Source organism: Chelonia mydas, chromosome 24 (assembly GCF_015237465.2).
Source record: "Chelonia mydas isolate rCheMyd1 chromosome 24, rCheMyd1.pri.v2, whole genome shotgun sequence".
Lineage (NCBI taxonomy): Eukaryota > Metazoa > Chordata > Testudines > Cheloniidae > Chelonia > Chelonia mydas.
In genome coordinates, this window is record NC_051264.2 from 339,902 (window position 1) to 362,889 (window position 22,988).

The window sequence follows — 22,988 nt, forward strand, 5'->3', positions numbered from 1 at the left end:
GGATAGCAGGAAATACATCAGGTAGGGATTGAGTGTATTAGCAGAGATTTGCAGGGGTGGCTTTAGACTGGAATGTTGGGTGAGCATAATAGGATTTATAATAAGGACAGCATGGTGTGGAAGCTTGCCATGATTGTCTGTACCTAGTGCAGCTTTACCCAGTGCTAATTAGTTTTTCCTTTATATGAACATGAAAATTCAATACAGAAACAATTATGGAAAGTAATAGTATTAATACATATATTCAATGATAATGTGAGGTCAAGTGTTAGTTTCTGGTTCAGAATGAAGCCCTGAAAATAAGTGAATTTTGGTGCGGCGGGGTGGTTCTTTAATTTGTGGTGCCTCATGTGATTTGTGACTCCTCTCACGTTGAAGCCACAATTTCCTGCTCTTTGTAAGTGAAGTATACATTTAATGTTCCTTGGAGGGCTTTGCAGGGAGAGGGATAAGCAGGAGAGAATGGTAAAAATGAGGAATGTTTGGCTCAAGGCCCGATGAAAATGCTGTTTCCCACCTCTCAACACTTGCACTGTGTGGACAAGCCTAATTTTGCCCCAACACCAATTCTTTTGGCCACCACCTCCAGACCTTGCGGCCCCTGCATGATGATAAAAGCCAGGACATTTTTCATTATATTTTCTCTACAGGTCTGTTAATGGTGTCTACCGGATTGGGTTGTATGCACTTAAGGACATGCCTGCTGGTACAGAACTGACTTACGACTACAATTTTCACTCATTTAATGTTGAAAAACAGGTGAGGCTCGCACTACTAAACCTAGATGAGTCTCACAAAAGATGAACAATTCTGTGCAGATTAGGGGTTATTAATAAGGCCACACTGTGCTATATGTGCGTGAGCTGGTATTTGGTAATATTGACAGATTTTTTCCATTGTTGTGATTTTATTAAAAAATAATTCTTCTTTTTACTTCAAAGCAACTCTGCAAGTGTGGTTTTGACAAATGCAGAGGAATAATTGGGGGCAAGAGTCAGCGAATGAATGGACTCTCAGGCAAAACCACCCAGCCTGTAACCACACACAGAAGGCCTGGACGATCGAAAGAGAAGAGAAAGTCAAAGCACAAACTAAAGAAGGGGGTGAGTACTGTAGCCAACTCTTCTTTCATAGACAGGTTATAGGGAAGTCAGTTTGTTTCAGCCAGACCAAGGTGAAGCATATTTGTTATATATGTGCATAGAAAACTGGAGAAACAATGTTCAGAGATTGTTGCTCAAATGAATTGCCATACCATTTGTCCTTAGTTTTTCTCACCAGAATTATCTATTTTACAGAGGGGCCACATTCCAGAGGAGACTAGTGAAAGTGTGAACACGCCAACCAGGTTGACCCCACAGCTTCAGATGAAGCCCATGTCCAACAGAGAAAGGTAAGGAAGGATTTCAGTGTTGTTTTTCTCCCCGGCAATGCAGAGTTGCTATAAAATCAAAATGAATCTTTTCTCCATAAAATAAGGTATCACAGAATGTCCAGTTGAAGAAGAAGGGGTGCTGGGATCTGTGTTAAATAGATTCAATATTAGGATCTGTTGTGGATCAGATAGGATCTGTGGTCCTTAATCTGAAATTGTGGCATTGGTATTAGAACGGCCTTTCCAATCGCTGTTTTAGAATGGGTCATTACTAGTGGGGTGGAGAATGCACACACTGCATCAGTGTTCACATTGCTCCTGGGTAATGTGTTACTATGTTACTCCTGGAATCAGGCACACCTGTTCAGACCAGTGTGGAATGCCTCAACCTGCTCTCTGCTGCTGTTCTGGCAGGGGATATGCTCTTAGCAAAGCAGAACCAATCAACATGAAGTGCTGGTTTGAGTGGAACCAACCACACAAAGGTTCTTCCTGTGCAACTAACAAAATTCATTGCATTAGCATGGCTGGCAATGAGTAGAACAGGGCAGGCAGCAGTTTGGCCTGATGCATTGATTAAGACCTCTTTAGAAAGGAAAATAGTAGGGAGAGAATGTGTAATGGTTCTTTATGAAGCATATATTAAAAGTGGGGAGAGATGTGCCAGGAGAGCAAGTTCTACACCTTAGCATTGCTCACCAATACAGTGGTGGAACTGTCAGGGCACAGATTACCATCAGGATGAGGGTGTAAGGATCCATGGACTAGAACCTGGGTCTGAAGAGCCTGGGGACAGCTGACATTCCCACAATGCCACCAGGGGGCCATTCAGATCCATGGCCAGGGAGCACTGTAGAGAGTAGGCACCGCAAGAAGTACTGCCCAAGGGACCCAGAGTGACAGTACCCTACGGCCCTCTGCCAAACGCCCTATTTAACCCTGGAGGGTGCCCCAGGAAGCTGTCTGACTTTGGGCCTGCTGCAATTCCAGACCTTACCACAGCTCCTGATCTCTGGTCTCTGATCCCAGCATGACTCTGACTCTGACCCTGACCCTTGCCTCCTGACTCTAGCCTGGTACTACCTGCGATCTCCAGACTCAGACTCCAGCTTGACTTTGACTCTGACTTCAGCCTGGTACTATCTCTGGTCTCTGACCCTGGCCTGACTTTGTTCCCGACTCATGCTTATTGAATCTGGCTCTAGTGATTCCTCCAACCCTTGTTCATGTCCCTGACGTGTGGACCCCAGCCCAGCTGTGATCACTAAGCCAGACTGCCTGTTCCCCAGTCCCTTACAGTTTGCTCAGATCCACTTTCTGACCCCTTCCGCAGACCAACAGGACCACCTACTTCTTCAGGCAGTCAGCGTAAATAACGCAGGGCGGCAGGCATGATGTGATGTCAGCTCTTGGACTTTTTGGGCAGTCAGTAGCTGCAATCTGCAGCAACTGCAAGTGGCAACCAAGCTATAGTCCCTAGTAAGTGGAAAGGAAAGTAATGGCCCCTTGCTGGGAATACATGTGTTTCTTGGGTAAAGTTATCATAGGGTAAATACTGGTAAGTGCACAGCCTGTGCAAATTATGCTGCTGAAAATCAAAGCTGTGTAATGTAAATAACCTTCCTTTTCATGGAAAGAATGTGACTGAAAATAATGAAACCTACTTCATAACTTCCAGAGATACCCCATTGTGAGTGGGGACACAAAGGAAAAGAGACCCTCCTCATACTGGTGCTCTTTACCCAGAAGCTAGAATTCTGTCTTTAAGGTAGTCCCTCCAAGAGAGGCTATCAGGGTTCACAAAGCAAGATAATAGAGTGACTGATGCAGGACTCAATTAATAAAGAATTAAAGGAGGATAATATAATTAATGTCAATCATCATGAGTTTATGGAAAATAGATCCCATCAAACTAACCTCATACCTTTTTTTATGAGATTACACATTTGGTTGATAAATATAATAGGGTTCATATAATATGCTTACACTTTTGTAAGGCATTTAACTTGGTACCGCATGACATTTTGATTAAAAAATAGAAAGCTATAAAATTAACATGGCACACATTAAATGGATTAAAAATGACTAACTGGATAGGTCTTAAAATGTAATTGTAAATGGGGGTAGTCACTAAACGAGTGTGTTTCTAGCGGTGTCCTGCAGGGGTCGGTTCTTGGTCCTATGCCATTTAATTTTTTTTTTTTAATGACCTGGGAAAAAACATGGTCACTGATAAAATTTGCAGATGACACAGAAATCGGGGCAGTGCTAAATAATGAAGAGGACAGGAGACTGATACAGAGCAATCTAGATCATTTGGTAAGCTGGGTGCAAATAAGCAATATGTGGTCTAATATGGCTAAATGTAGATGTATATATCTAGGAACAAAGAGTGTAGGCCATACTATAGAATGGGAGATTCTATCAGTAACTCTGAAAAAGATTTAGGGATTATCAGCTGAACATTAGCTATGGCCAAAAGAGCTAATGTGATCTTTGGATACATAAATAGGAATCTTGAGTAGAAGTGGAGAGGTTATTTTACGTCTGGTTTTGGCATTAACGTGACTGCTTCTGGAATACTGTGTCCAGTTCCAGTGTCCACAATTCAAGAAGTATATTAATAAAGTTGAGAGAGTTCAGAGAAGAGCCACAAGAATGATTAAAGGATTAGAAAAGTATCTTCTAGTGATGGAGCTCCTTGAGTCTATCTGTTTAGTTTAACAAAGACAAGATTAAGGGTTGCCTTGATTGCAGTCTAAAAGTACCTACGTGGAGAACAGATATTTAATCAACAGCTCTTCAGTCTAGCAGAGAAGGGTGTAACACTATCCAATGGCTGGAAGTTGAAGCGAGACAAATTCAGACTGGAAATGAGCTGTAAATTTTTAACAATGAGAGTAATCAACCATTGAAACAACTTCCAAGGGCCATGGTGTATTCTCCATCACTGTCAATTTTTAAATCAAGAGCAGTTGTTTTTCTAAAAGATCTGCTGTAGGAATTAGTTTGGGGAAGTTCTCTGGCCTGTGTTATGTAGAAGGTCAGACAGGTTGATCACAATGGTCCTTAGAATCTATGAATCTATAACCATGTTATCAGCAAACTGATGTATTTAGGAATTATCTCTCCAAGAGGTATTACAGGGGTGACAGAACAGAAACTTGAGGGATGCAGCATTTCAAACTCTTCATTGCTGGACATGCACTTACCTATCATTACCATTGTCACTAATAAGAACCACACTACTGGAGGGCAGTTCCAGACACATCATCATCATCACTTAGTTACCATTTCAGTAACACATGATCAGCCATGTCAAAAGTCACCAAGAAAACAAGTCTTAGACTGTCATGAGCCCATCTGAAACAAAGGGCTCCCATCTCTACCTCCAAATGGAGTTCTGGCGTGCTGCATAATAGATGACATTAACTGATTAATAGATTAGATCCCCACAGTACTTCCAAATAGATCAGGGAATATCTAAGCTGTTGCCTTCTTTCTTCTGCTTCCAATAGTCAACATTAAGACAGTGAGGTGATTTGAAAATGCATGTTTTTAATTTTTGCAGGAATTTTGTGCTAAAACGTCATGTTTTTCTGGTACGGAATTGGGAGAAGATTCGGCAAAAACAAGAGGAAGTGAAACATGTCAGTGACAACATCCACTCTGCATCATTATATAACCGCTGGAATGGAATCTGCCGTGATGATGGCAACATCAAATCTGGTGAGGCCTGCGCAGTCTCCTGCTGTTACCTCTTTCTTCTGGGGGACATAGTCAAATCACATTGGTGTGAAAGCTTACAGCCATGGATAATTCAAATCAGTTCACAGATCCAATAGAAAGTTACTACCAAGTCCAAATAGCTTTTCAAATACTGATTGGGGTGTTTATGTACAGATCTGTTTTCACTGTCACTCTGAGTGAGGAAAAAACTCCCTCTACGGGCATATTTTTTTATTATTCTTCATTATGAAGTTTTACATTTTCCTCTGAAGCATCTGGTATTGGCCATTGTCAGAGGCAGGGACTGGACTGGATAGACCGCTGGTCGATTCAGTATGGAAATTCCTGTGTTCCCCTGCAGGATCCTGAAGGCTCACAGCTCCTACTGGAAATCTTATTGTACATTTGGAATTCCTGTCCCCTCTCCCCACAGGTGATTTTTCAGAGAAGGAGAAACCTGATGTGGCCATTTTAGGGAGTTGGCATAACAGCATAAATAATGCAGGGCAGGATTGGTCCTTAATGAGAAGAGAGCTGCTCAGCACCTGCAGCAGCAATCCATGCTAACTCTGAGAGTTCTCATTATCCTCATAACAGTGAGCATCTCTGAGTTTAGGCCTTTGGGAAACAAGGTTTTCTGGCTTACCATCTATTATGGGGATGGGACATGTGGCGGCCAAAGGAAAGTTACAAACCCCTCTCCAAAACACCACTCCATTCAGAAGATCAGATCCTACCCTCAGTTATACCCATGCAACCCCATTCCAGCTTTTGGCTCCCCTGTGGCAGCTAAGTGAGAAATTGGGACCCACATGCCTTCGTTCACGTTCCCTAGTTTGTTCTGGTTCCTTTTTTCCGCTGTAGCAACACAACGTAGCCATAAATCCAGCTTAGCTGGCTAGAGCAGCACAAAACAGCCAGAGACCACCAGCGAATCTGACCCTTTACTTTTTATTGTAACCCAAATCAGTGTCAGTGCTAACAGGAAATATGCTTCTGAACTTGGTGCAGGAGAGGAGACGCCATCTGGCGTCATCTTAAGTATTCAATTTGAGAAGGACATTAGTTCCTCTTGAGGTAGAACTTCTGTATAAAGGTTGTTCTTTGTCCCTTCTTTCAGATGTCTTCATGACCCAGTTCTCAGCCCTGCAAACCTCCCGTTCTGTGCGAACACGGCGCTTGGCTGCAGCTGAAGAGAACATTGAAGTGGCTCGTGCTGCACGCCTTGCACAAATCTTCAAGGAGATCTGTGACAGCATCATCTCCTACAAAGGTGAAGCAGACACTCTGCTATCAGCCTGCATTGAGATCTTATCACTCTTCAGAACACAGGGATGAGGGTCATCAGAGCATAACATATTAAAGAAGAATACATTTATTTCAGGACTTCAAACAACCCCTTCTCCATTTCCCCTTATCCTACCTCCAGCTCCAGCCTCCATTTCCCACAATCTCTTCTCCTGCTACCACAGGTGGGGCTGTCCTACAAAAGTTATTTTGTATAGATTCAGCTCTATGATTCAGTGTGCAAGATGCTGCTGCAGTGTGAACTGGTCTTCAGTGCTGTACACATAAAGAGTACCCAACAGCCAGTTCCTTAAAATATCCAACAATTCCTGTTCCCTGTGTCTGAGGGTGAAAAAGGGGCTCTCTTTAGACTGAGTTTACTGTTTACATCTCTTGTTTAATTCTGATATGGCAAAGCACTGTTCAACTCTGTGCTTCCTTTACAGACTCTTCCAGGCAGGCTCTCGCAGCTCCACTGCTCAACCTTCCTCCAAAGAAAAAGTAAGTTCTTGCTTCTCAGACCAATCTGTAATTTTATTCTAACCGGTTTGTGCATCTTTGACGTGTTGGTGAAAATGACACTATAGATTCCCTCCTCTTTTAGAAATGCAGATTACTATGAGAAGATCTCTGACCCCTTGGACCTTGCCACCATTGAGAAGCAGATCTTGACTGGGTATTATAAAACTGTGGAAGCTTTTGATGGGGACATGCTGAAGGTCTTCCGGAATGCTGAGGTGAGGATGCCAAGCCGTAAAGCTACAGCACAGGCACTGTGGGTGTGGCCTGAATTAATGGTCATGGCAACAGAGGTTCTTGCAACAGAGAGAGAGAGAGAGTCATATAACTCTCCTCTGACAAGCCAAGTGAGTGCAGAGAGATCACACTGGTAACTTGTTCCCTTCAGCCTGCTCTCTCAACTTGCTCCAGCTGCATGGTGCCAACAAAGTAAAGGCTTGTGAATGGTGTGCATCTTTCCAGCCTGAAGAGACCAGGGTGCTTCTCAAAGGAATTAACTTATACTTCAGGGGCATTCAGGGATAGCCAGGGCACACGCAGCTGCCTCTAAGACATATGGGGCAGGCCCCAGAGGTACACAAGAGCTGGCTGGGCAGGGACATCTGACCCAGAAACATATGGCAGTAGGTAGAGTGAATATACCTAGCCCAGAGGTACATGAGGCTAGCAGAGCAGGCCATCTCCCAAGAATGCACACTGAAGTGGGCAGAGTAGATGAATGTGCCCAAGGTAGGGGGTGTTTAGAAGAGTGAGTTGCTTCTTTTGTTTGTATTCAGAAATACTATGGCAGGAAGTCTCCAATTGGACGTGACGTGTGCCGACTACGGAAGGCATATTACAATGCTCGCCATGAAGCTTCTGCCCAGATCGATGAGATTGTGGGGGAGACAGCAAGCGAAGCCGACAGCAGTGAGACGTCCATCTGTGAGAAGGAGAATGGGCATGAGAAAGATGAGGATGTAATCCGCTGCATCTGTGGCCTTTACAAAGACGAAGGACTCATGATCCAGTGTGACAAGTGCATGGTGAGGGGGAACAAAAGGGAGAAGGAGTGTCCAGCTCCACCTTCCCCATGGTGAATAGTTCCTACATCCACAGCTTCCACACAGCTGATACGGCAGAGTCCCACTTCCAGATCTCCCTTTTCTCTCCAAAGAGAATTTAGCACTGCTGTTTCCACACAGGAAATGCAAATAAAATGACTAGAGATAGGAGCTAACACTTATGAAACAGCCAGCAATACATTTATATAGAGACGTTAAAACTTCAGCAATGATTAATAAAAACCACAGCATACGGATCTTATTGTCTTTTATCTGACAATATGTGAAATATTTCACAGAAAGCCCTGCATTTCTTTTTGGTTGCTTGTTCTTATGCTCTCTTAATCTGTCTCATGAGGAGATGTGTTTTATTTACAAATTATAACCCATGTCTTCCTAATCGGGATTTCTTTGTAGGTTTGGCAGCACTGCGATTGCATGGGTGTAAATTCTGATGTTGAACACTACTTGTGTGAACAGTGTGACCCTCGATCCGTGGACAGGGTAAACTATTTTCAGTTGCTCTTGCTCTGATGTAACAATCACAAACTGTAATACTTCTTGCGCATTTATATTATTGCATGTGCCAATTAGCCAGAGTGTAACTAATCTATGGAGTTAATAAAGAATTAACTCTTGTTGCTCTCAGCTTTGTGCTGGCCTGCAAATAGTGTGGGATCAGTTCACAATTCTCTCTCTTGGGCTAGCAAAGGCAGAAAGCAAGCTTCTGAAGCAACCCATGCCAGGTTTTATCAACTGCAACAATAATCAAGTTGGGAGCAGGTTAGTAGCCAGAATCCTACATCTCCTACCCAAGGAAAAGAGAAACTGCACAGAAGAGTTTCCCCTTTTTCCAAGGCAGAAGAGTCTGGTTAGGCCAGTATAGAATTGTGAGGCCCAGAGCTTTTGACAGCTCAAACATGACAGGAAATGCGCACCTGAGGCTCTCCAGCTTTACATTACAATCTCCTTGAGTCCTCTTTAATTCTGTTAAATATTAATTCTTATTCTGTGTCCAGCTCTACTGAGCATTTCCAAAAGTGCAGCATATATGGTTGGCCTCTGCCCCGGTGCTGGACAGATTGTAAATGATGTAATGAAAGGGTCACCCCATCTCACCAGTTCATTTCTTTCTTTTGCCAGGAGGTCCCCATGATTCCTCGTCCCCATTATGCCCAGCCTGGCTGTGTTTATTTCATCTGTCTGTTACGGGATGACCTGTTGCTGCGCCAAGGTGTGTGCATTCTCTGTGACTGCTGTGATTTCCATCAGAAAGGAAGATACAAAGAACACTCTGGTTTGACCTTGATTCAAATATATGCATCTTTCATATGAATATGAAATCATGCTCTTAGCTATTACGCAGGTGACACATAGTGAGGAGGCTGAGATGATACAGACTGATTGATGGGTAGGCATTACGTTTCTTTAGCAGAGGCATGAGCTTCCTTCTGGCCAAAGAGAGAAAGCTGAGGCAGCTGCTGGGAGTTAACAGGAAAGAGCAAGTCCAAGAAGGAAGGCATGGGCTCAGACGCACTTTGGTACCAAGGTGAATAGATCATAGGACCATATACGCTGGACACGGAAAAGACATATTAGATCATCCATCCCCTCCTCTGCTCCTCACAGTGTATACTTCTAGTAATTGTTTCAAAGCCCCAAGCCCTGTAGGGGTCAGATCTCATAGAGGTCTCTGTCAGGAGACTTTTCCTGATATTGAACCTGAATTTTTCTTTTTCTTAATTTCATCCCACAGATACAGACAAGGTTAGAAAGAGATCCATACAATATAAAGAGAACTGATCAAGAATGAGTTAAACCAGTTGGTATGTTTATTAAGGGGTGTGGGGGGATGGGAGACTTTTCAGGAGAGGGGAGAGTAACTAAAAAAGAGACCAGGAGCAGTGCCTTCTCCATCCTTTGTGTGGGACTCTGGAATGCTCATTTCCTCAGCCTTTCGTAGAATCCCTCTGCAGCAACCATCTTGGCCACACCAAAGACATTTGGTTTCCTCTTTATGTTTTGGTTTCTGTCATTGGGTTGCTGATTGGGGGGATATTGGGCTTCTAGGTTTGTTCCTTCTCTTTCTTCTCTGTTTCAGCTAGTTTTTTGTCTTTTTTTTAACACCCAGAGTCTTATTAATGTACTGAACCAATCTTGAACCACCCATTCAATACAGAGCTGTCAGAATAACAGGGCGGCACAGATTTTCCAACATACAGAGCTAGGAAACTCTGCAATTGGAGTTGTACTCTGTAGAATGAACAGGAACTTCCATACCATAAATTCACCAATGGCCTGAGATTTGCACAGCTCTTTGGACACCCCAGGGAGCAAGAACAGTGGCATAGAGGCTGTCCCCTTGCACTCTCACAGCTGCAAACTGCCTTTCAGGGCCGAGGGGGAGTTATTCCTGTTTCACCTATGAGTAATTTTGGGGTAAATTTCCAATTGAAAATATGCTTAGAACTTAGTCATCTGAGCCCTGGCTTTGCAGACAAGCTCTCCCTGTGTCCAGAGGTCAGTGAGGAAATGCATTTGAGCCACAGCTCTCCCTGCCACCAATCTGACCATGTTTCTACTTCAGGGTGCTCTAAGAGGTGAGAGTCATGTACAGTAGATGCTGGAGTTGTTCTACTCTCTCCCTGTGGGTGGCAGAGGGGACTAAAGTTGCTTCTCTGTTTTTAAAAGCTGAAACTTTATTAATTTAATATGTCAAAGCTTTTAAACATTCTCATTTGCTTCCCAGTGTTCAGCTGGGTGGCCAGCAGCCTCTCTCAGCATGGAAGGTTTGCCTCTCAGGCCTTTTAATAGGAAAAGGAGGTGTTCCCTGAAGAGAAGCCCTTAACTCCATGTGCCAAAGGGTTTAGAGAGAGGCCTATGGCAGCAGGGCACATGTCAGGGCTACACAGGAAAAGAGAGCTTTCATTTTTATGTCTATCATTTCTTGACATATTGCAGTGTGTGTGTGTATATATATATCTTAGTTAGTACGGTGATGGGCAGCAGTGTAAATCCCTGAAATAGATTTGGGAGGAGGAGTCTGAGCCCCTTTTTAATATGTACAAATTTGACAAATGATCTATTTAACTTTTTTTTTTTATTTTAATCCTAAAATTGACTGAAAAGGCCCAGGGATCATGAAATCTTTCAGGTCTTCATGGAACTTGACTTCTCAGACTACAGCCCTAGTTGCCTGGCATCTCTTGTGTGAAGCTTTGGAAGTAACCAAGGCACAGGCTGAACCTACTCTGAACTGAAGTCAGAGAAATTAGCTGAAAAAGCTATTTTTTCCGATCCTAGATGATATCAGTCTGTGAGGAGAATACAAATGGATAGTGGGTTTTGCAAACAAACACCAGTTTCTGTCTGCATGTAAAAAGGGTTCAGCTTTGCAGGGCCACACACAGAACCACTAATTGTCTTGGGCTGAAGAACTTGCTCTCCTGGGGCTTTCACAGCTTTTCATTCATTGTGAATGGATTCAAATACAGTTGGAAATATCTTTTAAAATATTGCACATTAAATCCTGTGGCATTTTGAATGACGCTGTGCATTTCTCTAGCATTCTCGCTTGCTCTGAGTTCTGGGCCACACTCACTTCCCTACTGTTTCTTCCTTTCATTGGTAAAGAACAAGCAGAAGTTCATGGAACTGTCCCATGGTTACACTGAGCAAAGAGTCACAATTCTCAAGAATGCTCCCTTTGCTTGGCCCTCTTTAATCCATTTCCCCTGAGCTGCATGTATCTCTCAGGAGCTTTACTCCTGTTAGAGTTCTGTGTGAGAGTAGTCAGAGGCTTAGTGCTTTTTTGATCAATGATCTACTTTATCATCAATGATTTGTTCTCTAGGTAGTCTAGAGAACATTACAGTTACGATTACAAATTTGAATAACGTTTTACTAGCCAAATCCTCTTTTGCGGTCAGTCCTACCCCCTATGATAATTTATTTTTATTTTCTCAAATGTTGTAGACAGCGGGGAGGAACTCTTTATTAGACCTTGTCCTAACAGATAAAGAAGAACTGATAACTGAGCTAATAATTAATAGTAGCTTAGGTGCACATGACCATGACTTGGTTGCATTTATAATGTGCAAGCAGAATAAAGTGCACAAGTAATATATATACTTGGTACTTTAATGGGGCGAATTTCACAAAGCTGAAAACAGTTATGAGCTCAATCAGCTGGGAGGAAGAATTTAATCAGAAAAATGAGACTGATAATTGGGAATCATTTAAGAACTCCTTACTAGATCCCCAATAAACCACAATTGAGGAAGAAGGCTGTGCTGGTTATAAAAAACAATCTGGTTTAGAAGGGAGTGAAGGCAGCTGTTTTTTTATAGATAGATTATAGATATAAAATTGGAAAAAAGGGGAAGTTGATAGTAATGAAAATAAATCAGGAGTTCAGAATTGTAGAAAATTGATAAGGGAAGCAGAGGGACACAGGGAGAAATCTATGGCCAGCAGAGTTAAGGACGATAAGGAGAAGGGATTTTTTAATATATAGGAACAAAAAGAATACTGTCAATGGTATTGATCCATTACTAGATAGAAATGATAGAATAATCATTTATAATACAGAAGTGTTCAATAAATATTTCTGTTCTGTATTTGGGGAAAAAACATGATATAGTCTCATCATGTGGTGATAGCACATTATTGTCAAACAGAAGCTACTGTAGTTAAACATTTTAAAATCAGCAGTTCCAGATAACTTGCATCCAAGTATTTTAAGAGAGCTGGTTTAGGAGCTCACTGGACCATTAATGTTGATTTTTCAATAAGCCTTGGAGCATCAGGAAAGTTCCAGAAGACTGGATAAAAGCTAATGTTGTATCAGTTTAACTGATCAGTTGTATCAGGATAAACAGGATGACCCAGGTAATTATAGGCCTGTCAGCCGGACATCAATCCCTGGCAAGACCACGAAGCGCCTGATACAGGGCTCAATTTAAAAAGAATTTAAAGAGAATAATGTAATTAATGTAAATCAACATGAGTATATGGAAAATAGATTGTGTCAAACTAACTTGATATCTTCTTTTGATAAGTTTACACGTTTAGTTGATAGAGGTAATAGCATTAACATAATATACTTAGACTTCTGTAAGGTGTTTGAGTTGGTGCCACATAATGTTTTGATTAAAAAACTAGATTAAATTAACATGGTACACATTAAGTGGATTAAAAACTTAACAGGGAATCTTCATCAGTCAGGTGTGTTTGTTGATTTGCGATTGGTTCTTGTCCCTATGCTTTTATCAATGACTTGGTAGAAGATATAAAATCCTCACTATAAAGTTTGCAGATAACATAAAAATTAGGGGAGCTGTAAATAATAAAGAGGACAGGTTGCTGATTCAGAGCACCATGTATCTCTTGGGAAACTGGGTGCAAGACAAAATATGTGTTTTTAATACGGCTAAATGTATACATCTAGGAACAAAGAATGTAGGCTATACTTTCAGGATGGGGGACTCTATCCTTGGAAGCAGTGACTGAAAAAGATTTGGGGGTCATGATGGATAATCAGCTGAACATGATCTCCCAGTACAACGCTGTGACCAAAAGGGCTAATACGATCCTTGGTTGAATAAATCAGGGAATCTCAAGTAGGACTAGAAAGGTAATTTTACCTCTGTATTTGGCGCTTGTGTGACCATTGCTGAAGTACTATGTTCATTCCTGGTGCCCACAATTCAAGAAGAATGTTAATAAATTAGGGTTCAGAGAAGAGCCATGAGAATGATTAAAGGATTAGAAAACATGCCTTATAGTGAGAGATGCAAGGAGCTCAATCTATTTATCTTAACAAAAAGATAATTAAAGGGTGACTTGAGTAAAGTCTCTAAGTGTCTACATGGGAAACAAATATTTAATTATAGGCTCTTCAGTCTAGCAGAAAAAGGCATGACATGATCAGCAGCTGGAAGTTGAAACTAGACAAATTCAGACTGGGTGTAAGGAGTAACTGTTTGACAGTGAGGGTAATTAACCATTAGAACCATTTACCCAGGGTCATGGTGGATTCTTTATCACTCACAATTTTGAAATCAAGAGTGAATGTTTTTCTAAAAAGATATGTTATAGGAATTACTTTGGAGAAGGTCTATACTTGTGTTATACAGGAGGTCAAACCACTGATCAAAGTGGTCCCTTCTGGCCTTGGAGTCGATGAATCTATGTCATCACATTTGGCTGGGGACATAAAATTCAGGTTATGTTTCATTCTCTGCTAGTAGAACGTGTCATGAAGACGACCAAGGCAATCTGACCCTTGTTCACTGGCTCTGCATTAGTTGTATTTTACTCTTTCAGAATTAAATATGGGGCAGCTGTGTCATGTTATTGTTTTAACTAAACCAGCCGCTTCTCTGTTTTTGGGCCACTGTGTCAAATGAGACGTTCTTTACAGGATGTGTCTCTTCTGCCTATTGCCAGGTGACTGCGTATATCTGATGAGAGACAGCCGAAGAACTCCAGATGGGCACCCTGTCCGGCAGTCCTACCGGCTGCTATCCCACATTAACAGGGAGAAACTTGATATCTTCCGCATAGAAAAACTCTGGAAAAATGAAAAGTATGTTCAAGGCACCTTCTGCACTCAAGACATTTTGGGTATCTGCCGAAAACAGAATAACTTGTAATAGTCTTCTTTAAAGAGTGTAAAGAAAAGGTTATTTTTATGACACAAGATCTAGAGATCAGACTGGAATTATTATTGGTATTTGCTGAAGGGGTAAACAAGAAAACACAAGGCTCATTGGTGTGACCTTGTCTGTGGTCATAACCAATGCTAAAAGGGCAATATAGATAATTCAAAAAGAGTGGTGAGTATAGGGCATAAAGTGAAGTCAAAACCACAGCTCAAGGGAAATAGTCTCTCTGTCTCTCACACCTTTTAACAGAGAGGAGCGGTTTGCATTTGGTCATCATTATTTCCGTCCACATGAAACCCACCACTCCCCTTCCCGAAGGTTTTATCACAATGAGCTGTTCCGGGTGCCACTGTATGAGATTATCCCCTTAGAGGCTGTGGTGGGGACTTGCTGTGTGCTGGACCTCTACACCTATTGTAAAGGTAAGCAGGCTTTACTCGGTGAGAAAATAAACACATTGGGATTTGTCTTTCTCCACGTACAATAGAGAATGCTCCCTTCCTCCTCTTTACCCTTCACATCAGCTCTCCTCAGCCCCACCTCCTTGCATTTTCCTTCTCTACTCATTATTTTTTTCATATATTGTAAATGTGGATGGGTGTGTAGTGGGATTAGAGCAAGGAAGTTTCTTTCTTAAAATGAATTAGCGATTCCCCTGTTTGTTATGAATCTGAATTGAGTAGAACAAGTGTAGCTGGGACCTCAGTGTAAGTACGCACAATACATCTCTATACCATAGTGTATGCTGTTTGTTCTTGTCCTGGAATGCTATATGCACTTTGATTTTTGCTATAACTGCAGGGAGGCCAAAAGGAGTGAAGGAGCAGGATGTGTATATCTGTGATTACCGCCTTGATAAATCAGCCCACCTCTTCTATAAAATCCACCGGAATCGCTATCCTGTCTGCACCAAGCCGTATGCCTTTGACCACTTTCCCAAGAAACTCACACCCAAGAGAGACTTCTCAGTAAGTGTCTCTTCTCATGACCTTTCAGCTTCTTAATATAATACAGAACACAGTCTTGGAAAACTGTTGCCTCCCTGCTTCTGAATGAAGCCTGGTAAACCAAGGAGAACTGACATGTAAACATTACACTCAGACTGGATAGAAAGTTGATCAGAAAAGAATCTGAAAAGAAAATTGGTTGCAGGCAGACCATTGCCAATTCTCAAATGCACTTAGAACGAATGGAGATGTGCAAGGCTGAACATCCTCGTTTCCAACAGAAACCCCAGTGCTGCTTTCACCAAAGACATTCCTGGCTAGAGAAAACTTGAACCTTGACTCAAGCAACAATTCAGCAGTTGCAGAACATTTTCATATTTCAGTGAACTTCACAGAAAATAGCCCCACAGTTACCCTGTCTGTGCTGGCTTTGTACCCCTGGGCATAAATATGAATAGTAACATTATTAACATTAATTTAGAGACTTGCTCCCTGTCCCAAGCCGCTTAGAGTGTAAGCGCATCCCACATTCTGTGTCTAACTATCCCAAGCCCGTTGCTCTGCTAAAAGTTGTTTTGATTAGTCAACCCTAAACAACGGTTCTCAATAGAACAGGCGTAATTTCAAATTTTTCTCTCTCAGCTCCATCAAATTGCATATCATTGACCTTCAGCACTGAAAATTACATGTCTCTTATCAAGAAGAGAACTCCAGATAGGCTGCCAGACCATGGAATGCAGTGCCCCTCCCTATCTCAAGCATTGATACCTTCACATTTCCCTGTCTTTCTCACTCACCACCGCACTCCCTGGAAGTACTAGCTGCTCCCTGTACACACCCCTACCCCTAGCAGTGTCAGCAGCTTAGTCCCCCAAGCTCAGAAGCACCAGACTTGGCAGAGCTTTCATAGCTGAGCTTGTTTCTCCTCCTCAGGAGCAGCGAGCTGTTGTATATGATCTAGAGATTCTATCCATATTCCCACAGAGGGAAAATCAGGCTTTCTGAATAGCAGTGTTTTATAGCAAAATATCCTACTGGTTTTGAAACTTACCCAGGCGACCTAGAGGGCTACAGTGTTGAGAGAGGAGTAATAGGGGCTGGTGCTAAGGGGTGATTAGCTCTCTGCCTGCACCCTGTATTTATCATGATGGGTCACAATCCCTTTTCCTCAGCCACTAAAGTCCAATGCATGAGGCAGGCCAGCTCTTCCTTCTACATTGGATTTAATTTGTGATATTTTTATACTGTCCAATGCTTAGTTCTTAGTGCTTTGTTTGTTTAACTGTGACCTTTATTATTGTTGTAGCCTCATTATGTACCAGACAACTACAAGAGAAATGGAGGCAGGTGAGTCCTACCTACTGAGTTGTTCTTTAGTGAAAGAGGTGGGATAGTTGTTTTTATTTGTAAAGCACCCATGCCCTATCAATACCCTTGAGATGCTGTAAAAACAGTAAAGCGAAGTAATTAAAAACAACCTGCTCAAAATTCAAACAGATACGAGTGTGGGGGAATGGTAATAAATATGGAGCCAGCAGCAATCCTCCTGAAACACATTTGCAGAAAGAGATGGAGGTTAGGTGCTCTTGAAAGTGGGCAGAAACGGTTTGAGACATGTCATGGGAGACCGTAGGGCCCACCACTGCAAAGGCAGAATAGCCACTAGAGATCCCTAAACAGAGGGTGATGCAGATTGACATCAGGATGAGGCTCAGAGATTCCACAGTCTTATGCCATTTGGGGGGTTAAAAACACTAGTCAAGACTGTTGAAGATTAGAGAGCAAATTCTCAGTGGATCATAAGCTTAAGCACTTGGAAAAAAAAATTTTCAGGGTAGGAGGAGAAATATGTTTTATTTTTTAAATATGCAGAAGTAACCCGGGAAATGTGCAATAACATTTGCAGTTTTGCAAGGTAAGCTAATGCTATGGGCATTGCCTCTCATGCTTTATAATTACGGTGTCTGGCTGTAGATTTGCCCTCCAAGGATACTACTGTATGATTGGCTCCAAACCATAGAAAATTCGTAAGCCACTCCACAGCTGGGGTTGCTGACTCATTGACAATTGACCTTCCTGTCACGTGTGTCCAAAACTATGATTTTTACACCTCTCTCTCCCTGCTAGATCATCCTGGAAGACAGACCGCTCAAAGCCACAGATCAAAGACCTGAACCAAGAAGAAGATCCTCTTCCACTCATTGAGGATGTGCTAGCAAGCCAAGAACAAGCTTCAAATGAGATGCGTAGCCTGGAAGAGCCAGAGAGAGAAGCAGTCTCTAGTGAAGGCTGTGAGAATGATAAAAAGGTGGAGGAAAGTAACTCTGTCACAAGGCAACTGTGCACTCCAGAGGAAAGGCGGCATATTCAGAGAGAGAGACTTAATCAAATCCTGCTCAACCTCTTAGAGAAAATCCCAGGGAAAAATGGTGAGCAAGCACCCCTTCCGTCAGTACACTGCAATACAGTGATTTCCTCTCTAGGTTTGTTTCTGGAGTCATGCATGGCATATTAGTAAAGCAAATGCTTTTAACTGAACTCATTGCTACTGGACATGATTTTGTGTCCAGTGCTCTCTGCACAAATGTTTCCTGTTAGCCAGGATGGGCAGGAATGGTGTCCCTAGCCTCTGTTTGCGAGAAGCTGGGAATGAGCGACAGGGGATGGATCATTTGATTACCTGTTCTGTTCATTCCCTCTGGGGCACCTGGCACTAGCCACAGTCGGAAGACAGGATACTGGGCTAGATGGACCCTTGGTCTGACCCAGTAGGGCCATTCTTATGAACAGGCCCTACCAAATTCACAGCCATGAAAAACACATCACAGACCATGAAATCTTGTCTTCCCCCATGAAATCTGCTTTTATGTGCTTTTACCCTATACTATACAGATTTCACAGGGGAAACCAGTGTTTCTCAAATTGGGGGTCCTGACCCAAAAGGGAGTTGCAGGGGGATCGCAAGGTTATTTTAGGGAGAGTCGTGGTATTGCCACCCTTACTTCTTGCACTGCCTTCGGAGCTGGGTGGCCAGAGAGTGGCAGCTGTGGCCGGGTGGCCAGCTCTGAAGGTGGCACCCTGCCAGCAGCAGCACAGAAGTAAGGATGGCAATACCATACCATGCTATCCTTACTTCTGCACTGCTGCCTTCAGAGCTGGGTGGCTGGAGAGTGGTAGCTGCTGACTGAGGGCCTAGCTCTGCAGGCAGCAGTGCAGAAGTAAAGGTGACAATACCGTACCTGCCATTTTTACTTCTGCACTGCTGCTGGTGGTGACTCTGCCTTCAGAACTGGACTGCCGGCCAGCAGCTGCCTCTCTCCACCTGCCCAGCTCTGAAGGCAGTGCCGTCGCCAGCAGCAGCGCAGAAGTAAGGGTAGCAGTACCACAACCCCCCGTACAATAATCTTGCAACCCCCACTTCCACACACCTCCTTTTTTGGTCAGGACTCCTACAATTAGCTGAAATCATGAAATTTATTATTTTTAAAATCCTATGACCGTGAAATTGATCAAAATGAACCATGAATTTGGTAGGGCCCTACTTATGAAGCATTTACAATTCCCACTAAATATCAGAGTGAAATCTCCTGTTAATAATGAAACAGGCATTTATATAGGACTTTTTCACAGCCCATTGTCATTACTAATTATTCACTCCCTCCCTCCAGTGAGATAGGTAGTTTAATTATTATTGTCTCTGGTTTACAGATGAGAAGATTGAGAGAAAAGGCACGAGATTGAGGGCTGTATCCAAAGCCCTTTGAAGTGAATTAAAAGACTCTTATTGACTTCAGTGGGCTTTGGATCAGTTCTTTAGAGACGTGCCCTATGCCTTAGAGAGAGTTTATGTAAGACCAGAATGAAAGCCTAGGAGTTTCTGTCCTCAGACCAGTAGACCACACTTCTGTGTCATGTTACATGGATTAATATTAGAGCATCAGGTACAATGAATTGTACTGTATCAGCTCCTTACTAAGAGCCCTGTGGTCTGTTGCAGCTATTGATGTCACTTACCTGCTGGAGGAAGGATCAGGAAGAAAATTGAGGAGGCGTACTCTCACCATCCTGGAGAGCAGCTTCAGGAAGTGATGTTCCAACAACAGACTGTGATCTGGAGTCCACTACCAGGTCTGCTAGAGACTGACGGGGAAGCCCCCTTCTTTCTGTACACCAACCAAGAAGAGGAGGGTAGAAAAAAACTGACATAAATACAGTTAGCACTTAGAAGTCTGAGCAGGCAGGTGGCCCTGTCTTGCTCTGCAGTGCTCTTATGATGTGTGTGTTGTTGGGCGTGCCTTGTATTGATGTTAGGTACTGAGAAAACCTTGTGATTATTTGTCCAAGATGGTCAGATTTAATTTATTTTTGCTTAATGTCCCCACTTGGAGGGAAAAAGGGGAGGAAAATAGAAGGAAGAGGACTGATTTACTCTGATGAGAATATTCCCCGTACAGACCAGTTGTCCTATGATTGTACAAGATACCGTTGGCACTGCCAGTGGTGTGTACCAATGTATGAAGTCTGTAGGGAGGGTGAAGACCCAGTGGATTAAAATAAAGGCTGCCATAAAGGAGTGGCCTCAGATTTGCACAAGTTCAGAGGGGAATGAAATGTACCAGGATGTATAAAAGGTTCACCGTGAAACGGCCAGTGCCCAGATGCTCCTTTGATCTGTAGAGAGGAAAAGCCCCCAGTCAGCTCAGAGTGAAACGAGAGTTGGTTGTTTGAAGCACTTGTTGTTCCACATCCTGAAATGGGGGTGTGTAATTTTTCACATTTTTTCTGCAGATAAATTTTATAAAGCGAGTCAAATCCTGACGACGCCATTGCTGTTGGTTTTTTTTGATAAGCTGTGGTTCTTGTGTGTCCAATGTGTTGTGCAAATTAAAATCTGTTAAAAGAAGAAAAAAAAAGAAACCTTCACTACATGAACCGTCAAGCAGTATTCAGAGCGAGTATTTGTTGTGAACTGTAGAATATATCAACTAATAACACTATTCTTGTGTTCTAACTGTACAGCTTAAAACGTCTGTCTCTTAAAGAGACAGTGTATTTTACCACTCCCTCTCTCTGCCGTTATGAAAGTATTGCTGCCAAAGACTACAGCCAAGGCGCTAACTTTTCACTGCATGAAATTGTGATTGCCATAGTTTGCCATAAACTAGTGCTGTACTGGGATCCCCTATATTTCAACATGTAACCTTCCCCAATAGCCAGTGCCGTGAAGCTGTCATCTGTCTCTGGGTCAGGCCCTGCTAGTGGCAAAGGGAGGGGGCAGTAGGCATACACTGCCCCTTTAAAATAGCTTTGCTTTTTTGTCTTTCAGACGTACATATGCATATACAGTCCTGTTTTAGATGTTCTTATAAGAAAAACCAGTTTTTAATGTGCCAAGTTGTATATATCTGCTGCGTGGATGTAAAGCAATACGGTAGTTACATGTTCCTTTTTAATGGACCAAGCTTGTCCTAATGTACATTCTTGTTATTATTATAATTATTATTTTACTCTTAGTGGAACATGACTCATTCCATTAACTTTTATGTGTTGATTTAAAAAGAAAAAAAAGAAAGGAAAAAACCCTTTGAGGAAAAAAATATTTTATTAAAAAAAAGAAATAAGAAAATAGTTTGGAATATTTTCTTACTGTAGAGAAGCACTGTACAGTACCAGGAACCCTGAGTATAAAATACTCGTGCGTGTAGTAGGAATATCGCATGTCCAAAATTTTGGGTTGTCTCATTTAGTTAATAACAGAAATCATTGTCTCAAACGGTGTTAAACACTAAAAACTTTTTAAAAAATAAAGTGCGTACAGAAGCAAGACACTAGCTCTGTCATTTTATCTTTCTTTTGTTGAAAGACTAAACAAAATGTTTTTTAGACAATCAAATGTTAGGTAAGTGCAAAGAATTGTTTTTCTTACTGGTGTAGAAATTAATGACTTTTTTTATTTTTTGGTTATTTTATAATAATGAGAAGACCAGTGTGTCACCAGGATCGCTGTTTTAAGACCAGGAAGCACTACATTATTGCAAATAGATATGAACTCTTAGTCTGCATGGGTGTAGGCTGTGTGATTGCTGAAAATAAATGCTGCTAATATATTTCCTTTTTACAAAAGCATATCTAAATAGATCATTGTTTTGATGTTAATCTTTGTAAATTATGTATTACCAATTTTAACATTGGATGTAATTGCATAAAAAGCCTGCATCTCAATCCTGAGAGAGTCTAGTATTAAATGGAAAAACTTTTCCTATTGATGACTTGTGGGGTTTTTTCTTTCACACATCCTTGATTTCACCTTTTTGCCTCTTTGTTCCAACAGCTCCTGTGATGTGTTCAAAGTCTCTTACAGCCTTTTTTTTAAAATTGTATTGGTGCCCCATCTCCTTTGAATATCACATTGCCTGATCACTGTCGGCAAACCGAGCAGATATAGTTGTGGTGCTGTTGTTTTTCCTGCTGCTGTACAGCCTGTAGTAGAAAGGATGCTGACAGCTTGTGTGCAGGCCCTGAATACACCTTGATATGAGTCACAGTGGAGGTGCAAAGAGCCTAAATCGAGCTGCAGCACAAGGCATCCAGTATTGGGAAGCAGAGGGATGTATAACCTTGATTGCACATTTTGGCAGGTTGGTATGAGTCATTAAACCTATAAATATGATGCCCATATCCAGATCCCCATATCCAAAATCAAGGGGAATCATATGCCCTCAAATCACTGCCCCAATTCCTGCTAAATTCTCTGCATCAACGCCAGTAACCACAAACTAATCTCAGTGGCACCATATCCTGCATATTCACTGCCACTAATATTAGATCAGAGGGAGTGCCAGATAAATACACTGACATTGTAACAGTTAACCATGTCCCATATGAAAGGAAATAGCCAAAAAAACAAAGAGGTGATTTAGGAAAGTATAAGAGACAGTTGGAGTCCCTTGAAGCATTCAGCCTGGCCAAGTACTACTACCCCCTTATGGGCCTTTTGACTCTCCTCAGGAGAGTCCAGTTGCATTGTCAGACACATTGTGAGTGGAATGCACGTAGGAGACAACACCAAAAACCCTTAGAAATCACATTATTTGGGTCATTTCTAATAACCTGACCCCTGCCTCTGGCTTCTCCAAGACTGTACTAGGTCCCTTGTCACATCTTTCCTTAGAGGTTCACCTGGGAGTCAGTCCACTAAGCTCCTCCCTCTGAGGTTGGGACCCTGACCTTCCAAGAAGGCTGTTCTGAATCTTTGAGGTGCTTAGCCTGTACTCTGCTGCAGATGGAGGAGGTGACATGAGACTCAGGTCACTATCCTGCTCTGGTAACTTAATGGCCTCTAGAGCTCCCGTACGTTCAGGAATTCTGTATTTCACAGGAAAATGGAGCAGTCACCAGGAACATTTTGTTGTCTATTTGT

The 22,988-nt window shown here is 42.2% G+C and overlaps 1 protein-coding gene across 4 annotated transcripts in view; it reads left to right on the top strand.

Annotated features, from left to right (window-relative positions):
- The window catches only part of ASH1L (ASH1 like histone lysine methyltransferase), a 150,316-nt gene extending 128,484 nt beyond the window's left edge, over window positions 1-21,832 (top strand). For 2 of the 4 annotated variants that reach the window (XM_043535000.1, XM_043535001.1), the window contains 16 exons: window positions 651-759; window positions 942-1,103; window positions 1,299-1,393; window positions 4,947-5,104; window positions 6,225-6,377; window positions 6,838-6,892; window positions 6,996-7,128; window positions 7,687-7,935; window positions 8,371-8,457; window positions 9,097-9,250; window positions 14,404-14,542; window positions 14,871-15,043; window positions 15,423-15,589; window positions 16,875-16,915; window positions 17,696-17,997; window positions 19,566-21,832. In XM_043535000.1, the coding sequence (XP_043390935.1) occupies window positions 651-759; window positions 942-1,103; window positions 1,299-1,393; window positions 4,947-5,104; window positions 6,225-6,377; window positions 6,838-6,892; window positions 6,996-7,128; window positions 7,687-7,935; window positions 8,371-8,457; window positions 9,097-9,250; window positions 14,404-14,542; window positions 14,871-15,043; window positions 15,423-15,589; window positions 16,875-16,915; window positions 17,696-17,997; window positions 19,566-19,657 (2,269 nt within the window). In that variant the 3' untranslated portion in view covers window positions 19,658-21,832. Of the gene's footprint in view, window positions 1-650; window positions 760-941; window positions 1,104-1,298; window positions 1,394-4,946; window positions 5,105-6,224; window positions 6,378-6,837; window positions 6,893-6,995; window positions 7,129-7,686; window positions 7,936-8,370; window positions 8,458-9,096; window positions 9,251-9,709; window positions 9,780-14,403; window positions 14,543-14,870; window positions 15,044-15,422; window positions 15,590-16,874; window positions 16,916-17,695; window positions 17,998-19,565 lie in introns of those variants that run through there. The other 2 variants (XM_037883017.2, XM_037883020.2) reach the window with 2 other exon arrangements.
- The last annotated feature ends 1,156 nt before the right edge of the window (window positions 21,833-22,988 follow it).